This window comes from Petaurus breviceps, unplaced genomic scaffold, assembly GCF_028583685.1.
Source record: "Petaurus breviceps papuanus isolate PSGF00001 unplaced genomic scaffold, PetGlider_PUasm1.0 37, whole genome shotgun sequence".
Taxonomy (NCBI): domain Eukaryota; kingdom Metazoa; phylum Chordata; class Mammalia; order Diprotodontia; family Petauridae; genus Petaurus; species Petaurus breviceps.
In genome coordinates this window covers 92,749,202-92,755,578 of record NW_027186296.1, presented here as the reverse complement: position 1 = coordinate 92,755,578, position 6,377 = coordinate 92,749,202, and the positions used below count along the sequence as shown (strand labels likewise).

The following is a 6,377-nucleotide window of genomic DNA, read 5'->3' as shown; positions in this document are numbered from 1 at the left end:
ATGAAAAGGGGACTCCATCAACATCAGCAGGCTTCTGCCACTGCTGCCGCTGCTGCGGCAGATACTATGACTTGGAAGCTGCTTAGGGCTCCGCTCCCAGCCAGCGGAAAGTAACATTATTTATTTAATTCTGTGCATGCATTCAGTCGGCAGCGCTCCACCGTAGCAGCCGGAACAAGACACCCCCTCGGACTTTTGGGGAAACCTCCTTGGAGATCCATCTCTCCTCGGCTGCTCTCGTGCAGCTTGGGCGCGTTCTCTGGCTTTTAAAAACGCATCCCAAGAAGAGGACCCTCCCAGCGAGAAAACCGAGGTGGGGGTGGGCAGAGCACCCCAGCCAAGCAAAAGCTTCCTGAGGCGGGGGAGAGGAGGTTGGGGGTGGGGGGAGAGGTGGGGAGAGAGACAGACAGACATAAGGAGGAGGAGGTGGGAGGCTCCAGGCTCTCTTGCCTCTAATTTCAAAGCTAGCTCTCCCTTCCAGGTTGGGTCGGACCTGAAATCCTAAAAGCTCAGAAATCCTTCAAGCCCCTCCATTGCCTTCCGATCCCCAGAAGCAGCAGCGGCGGCTGTGCCTGCGGACGGAGTTTGCTCTTGAACTCGATGGATCTGAACTTTGGGCTGCAGAATCATCAGTGCGGCTGTTGGGGGATCGCTACGTGCTGATCTCCGGCAAGGGACGGCTGCTAATTATTATTATTTCTTTGTGGGGGTTGACCAGTAGCTGGGCGCTCGGCACAATGTTTCTTGCCACCTTGTACTTCGTGCTGCCGCTCGTGGGTAAGTTGTCCCTTTTCGAATATGACAGATACCAGTGCCCCCTCCCTCTGCCCCCAGCATGGGGTGGGATGGGGAAGTGTGTGTGTGTGTGGGGGGGGGTGGTTGTGGTGGTGAAGTTGTTTGGGGAAACTGGATTACATTATTAATCCTTTTATAAAGAAACTCTACAGGTTTAGGAAGGGGGCAGGTCTCCCTCCCAACCCCCAACTTCCGTTCGTGATTTTGCTTTTATTTATTTATTTATTTATTTTTTTGGTATTCCATGACCTTGTCTCGACTCCCCTGCAGTTTGCATCCAGTGGGGGGCATCACTGTATTTTTTTTTAAACCCCGGAACACCCCAGGGTAATTATGGAAGCGATTTGATTCAGGTTAGAGAGAGGGCAAAAGATGTGTTGGAACAACGAACTACAGGGAAAAACTTTTCCGAATTCGCTTACCCGCTCAACGTTTGTTGCCGGAATAACTGGCTGCTTGCGTGCCTCAGTTTACCCAATCTCATCTCCACGGACTCCTTTCGTCCCCCTCCTCCCACTTACTTTCCGTCTGCTTTATAAATCCAAATCATCCCTCACCACGCCTACCTCAACCCCAGCGTTCCAGCGCCTTGGCGTGGGCAGTGGGTGTTTTTTCACTGGAAGCCTTGAGTATTGGGTGGGAGGGTTGGGGAAATTTTCACTATTGAGCCTAGCCCGAAAGGCCCCGAGCCTGAAAGCAAGTTAGTAACCGGACTTTGCATTATCCTCGGGAAGCAGACTCAAGGGTAGAATTCTCCGTTAGGGGGTCAAAAGCCCAGCGCTCCCACAAGTTGAAATGGGGCAAGCTAAGCTGATTGCTGTCTTTCTGTGGCAGCCGATTCTTGAGAGGAGAGCAAACCCGAGGCCCCTACTGGCCGAAAGGCAAGCCTGACTACTCACCAAATCTGCCCAGTTGGGAGTGTGAGGGCATTGATTTAGGGCTAGGAGAGGAGTGACCTCTCCAAAAGACCAGCAAGTAGAAACCTCCACCCCTTACCACACACATTTTCTTTCTATACGTTTAAAAGTCACTCCCTCCCTAACATGGGGTAATGCAAGCAAGAAAGTGAATGGAAGGCTTTTTAAGCCCCTCATTAATAAGCTTAAAATCAGATTCCCTTTTATAAGAGCAAAGTATTGGGAGAAGGTGGGGAGCAGAGTCTTCCAGAGGCTGAACCCTTTACCTAAAGGGAACAACGTGTATCTCTCACCCGTCCTTCCCTTTCTTCCTCCTTCCTAGATATTCTTTTGACAGCCGAAGTCAGTGGCGGGGACCATTTGGACTGTGTGAAAGCCAGCGACCAGTGTCTCAAAGAGCAGAGCTGTAGTACCAAGTACAGAACCCTGAGGCAGTGCGTGGCGGGCAAAGAGACCAACTTCAGCCTGGCATCTGGGCTGGAGGCGAAGGATGAGTGTAGGAACGCTATGGAGGCTCTCAAGCAAAAGGCACTTTACAATTGCCGGTGTAAGAGGGGCATGAAGAAGGAGAAGAATTGTCTGCGCATTTACTGGAGCATGTACCAAAGCTTGCAGGGTAGGGACCCAACCCCCACCCGGACTTCTTCACTTAAATCCCCGACCCCGCCCCGCCCCACCCCCAGCCTCACTTCTCCATTTCCCTCCCAGCTTTCTCTCCAAACTCCCCCACCCCGGTTCCCCCACTTCCCCACTTAGTCCCGGGCAGGCTGGCTACACTGCGTGCAGCGAGCCCAGTCAAAGGGAGCTGACCTCATTCTCCACTTGGTTGCTGTTCGGTTTGAGAATGAGGACCTTTCATCAGATCCAGGCAACATCAGCAGCTGGTGTTTCCTGCTGCTGAGGCAGTCGTGGCTTTCTTGTTCTTGGGCAATGCACATAGGGATTATAAGGTTAGGGGACGTCCTCCACGGGGTACCCAGGCGACCTTTCTAAAGAGATTAGGGCAGGAACAGATGTAGAGAGCCTTCCAAGAATTGTGAATTCTCTTTTAGGAGAGTTGGCTTCCACAAAGATCACTGGAGACTTAAGAGAATGTGTCCTAAGTACCTTACTTTTTGTTGTTCTCATCATTCATAGAATCAGTGGTTTATCCATTGTGAGAAAAGATGCAAGTGTTAACTCTAAAAAGGCCAGAGATTTTTTTTTCTGTATTGACTGTCCACCCCAAACCTCCCTCAGAAAAAAAGAAAAAAAAAGCACCCAAAAGCCCTGATCAAAGACAGATTGTGAAAAGCCATTTGTCATCTTAGATGAGCATAAGAAGGGTGTCTTGAACCAGCTGGTGTGGTTAAACTTTGGATCACAGAAATAGCTCTTTGGAGAAGAAATCCACTTGTCACCAGTGCCTATTCCAAGGGGAATTTTCTGTTCTTGAGGCTTTGAGGCCTTTTGCTTTTGTTGATACAGTACAGACATCCTGTTCATTCAATCACCCGCTGAAACTGTCACTGAACAACTGACAATGAATGATTTTGACCTTGATTTGACACCACTTCCATTAAAACTTTGGGACTTTCTTGGAATCTAGAGTTTGTTTTCTTCATATCTGTGATTAAAACTGTCCATCACAAATTATCCCATTTTTAGCGGCAGTACCTGTTTTCTGGTTACCAATGTAGAGTTTTTAGTAGAAGAGATGTTTTACTTCTTTCCAACCTTATTTCCATTGGCTCCAGGAGGCAGGCAGGATTTGTGATGTCACTAGCTTGTTCTTCTGTGATTTCATCCCATTCTGTAGAGTGGGGGAGTTTCTGGCAAGACACACTGGATTGCTCTCCAATGTTTTCATGGCACTCTTGGGAGAGAAGAACAACAAAAGAGGAGAGAATTAAAAGAAATAAACAACTCACAAATATGAATTTTAAATCTTTGGAAGTCTCAGTATCATTTTTTTCTGTGCTATAGATAATAGAATAGCAAGTGAAAATAATGTGTATGAAATTATTTTTAAAATAGAATACGTAGAATTCAGTTAAACAATATGATACTGAGAGCCCCAGATAGCCTCAGATAATCTGCTTGAAAAATAGCCCAATCTTTCTTTTACTTTTAGGAAATGACTTGCTTGAAGATTCCCCATATGAACCAGTTAACAGCAGATTATCAGATATATTACGACTAGTCCCACATATGCCAGGTAAGCAGATTTATAGCTCTTCATTGAAACTGCCAGCTGCCTGTGTTAAATGAACTGCTTTGAATTCTGTTTAACTGCATTAGTGTAGGTAACAACAGTAGGGTGAATATGTGTATCTGGGAAATTATAGGTAAGCTGGACAAAGTGTAAATCTTTCTAAGAGAATTTTGTGGTTTTTAAAGTCTAAAATGAAATTATTTAGTTGGGAAAAAGCAAGTGGTCTTGGTTGTGTATAGTGGTTCTAAAAAATGCAGTTGGTCAACTCTTGGGAAGAAAATGCCAGTTCTGCCTGTAGGTGGCAATAAAATTCCCTTCTTTATCATACAGTGGTAACTGTGCCTAACTCTCAGCATTTGTAACTTACATTACAGAAGATCTGAAGATAATCTTTGTTTGAGGGTGGGGGGGGGCGGTGTTTGGATGAACTCAGTGTTGTTTTCCCTGCCTTTTAACTCAAAGGATGAAATCAGATCATTTACAAAAAATAATCCCTTAATATTAAAAATAAATCAAGTTTGCATTGTTTTAGAGAACATATTCCTGTGCTATAATCATCTCTTCAAAAGTATTGCTTCACATTGTGTATTTGGACCTTCAGAGCAGTTTCTGTTTTGATTTGAATGAAAGGGATATTATTTAAGGTTTTCTTAAGCATAATGGAGAGGAGTACTTTCCTGTAATGATAGGCATGTTTCAGACAGATGTATTTACTTATTCACTGTTAATATTTCCCATTAGAAGATCTATCCATCAAAAATGATATGTTGTCTCTAAGTGGAAAAATATAGGGACTGATGTTGAATTTAATACCATATCATAATATCGCTTGTTGCTGGTATAGATGCTATATGTTCTAAATATCTAATTTCCCTTGTACTGCATGCATAGGGGGGTCCAGAGAGCCATAGCATTAACAGGCTAGAGAGGAAGGTTACTAAGCTTGGAGGAAAGAGGACAGATCCAGGGTAAGGGGTATCAGCATATTATTGAAAGAAATAGAAATAATTTCTATTCAGATTCTCTGGATTCACTTGAGGCCAGCCGTGGTCACCAAGGAACTAGATGTCCTGGAATTTTCTTAATGGGAGCTCAAGTTCACTGCAGTTAGAGCAGAAAAGGTACATGAGAAGATCATCTCATTTAAGTGCTCTTTTTCTGAGGAAACAGATGCCCAAGGGGATGAAGTGATTTGACCATAATTATAAGGAAGTGGTGGAACCAGCTTTATGAATATGGGTTTTTCCAATGTCTAGATTCAGGGCTTTTCTTTCTTTATCTTGTTGCTATTTGGGCCTGTTGTAAAATTCTGTTGGGCCAGCTGTGCTCTTGCCAAACTGGGAAGCAGGAAGAAGGAATATGGAATAAAGGAGAAAGAGAGAGAGATTCAGAAAGTTAGGAAGGCTGGGATCTAATTACATTTTTGCCACTAAATCTATGACCTTGAACAAATCACTTCTATGCCTTAGTTTTTTACATCTTTAAAATGAGAGAAGTCTAGGCTAAGTAATCTCTAAGACTCCTAGCACTGCCATGCTCTGTGATTCTAGGTCTGTGGGAAACCAGAAGCACTTTTCTTAGGCTTCCATGATTTATCTAGCTTGTTTTCTTGCACATTTTTTTCCTAGACCTGTGATTTCATCATTGTAAGAAGTTTCCTGTAAGAAACTCAGCCTATCAATGCAGATATCAGCTGTTTGTTAATTTATATTCTTAGGGAGATGCCTGGGCACTGAGAGTTTTAAGGGAATCACATAATTTTGTATAGCCACTATAGATCAGAGGCAGGATTTCAGCCCAAGTTTTCATGATCTTGAGGTCTATTCTCTATCTGCTTTGCCTCTCAGGCAGTTGTTAATGCCTTGTATTTATTTGAGCATTTAAACAAAGTGGTCCTGATTTGGCCTTGGAGACAATAAGCCTCTTATTGACAGAAATTCCCTTTCACCTGCTAGTTTTTAAGCATTCTCTTTTCTTTTCAAATGCATCATTTAATCAAGGATATTGTTGTTCAGTCCTTTTCAGTGTGTCCAACTTGTGACCCTTCTTGGGGTTTTCTTGGCAAAGATACAGGAGTGGTTTGCCATTTTCTTCTCCAGGTCATTTGACAAATGAGAAACTGAGGCAAACAGGGTTAGGTGACTTGCCCAGGGTTACCTAGATAGTAAGTATATGAGGCTGGATTTGAACTCAGGAAGATGAGTCTTCCTGACTCTAGGCCTGGCACTTTATCTACTGTGCCACCTAGTTGCCCCTAATCAAGGGCAACTTAATAATAAAATCTGATGCTTGGGTTTGTGATAAATGTATTTCTGAAAGGCAGCAGTCATAAATGACTGACCAGGTCTGCTAGGAGGCATATGACTATATTTTGCAGTAGGAAGAGCATTAATTGAATTTGGATGCCGGAGACCAGGGTTTTTGTATCTTGGTTCAGCCACTTAAAATCTGTGTGATTTTAGGCAAATTGG

General features: G+C 44.1%; 1 protein-coding gene across 3 annotated transcripts in view; it reads left to right on the top strand.

Moving 5' to 3' along the window:
• Positions 1 to 6: 6 nt before the first annotated feature.
• GFRA1 (GDNF family receptor alpha 1) overlaps positions 7 to 6,377 on the top strand; it is a 306,417-nt gene continuing 300,046 nt past the window's right edge. For 2 of the 3 annotated variants that reach the window (XM_069099036.1, XM_069099034.1), the window contains exons 1-4: positions 7 to 313; positions 482 to 777; positions 2,035 to 2,328; positions 3,826 to 3,909. In XM_069099036.1, coding sequence (XP_068955137.1) covers positions 738 to 777; positions 2,035 to 2,328; positions 3,826 to 3,909 — 418 coding nt within the window. In that variant the 5' untranslated portion in view covers positions 7 to 313; positions 482 to 737. Of the gene's footprint in view, positions 314 to 373; positions 778 to 2,034; positions 2,329 to 3,825; positions 3,910 to 6,377 lie in introns of those variants that run through there. The other variant, XM_069099035.1, reaches the window with a different exon arrangement.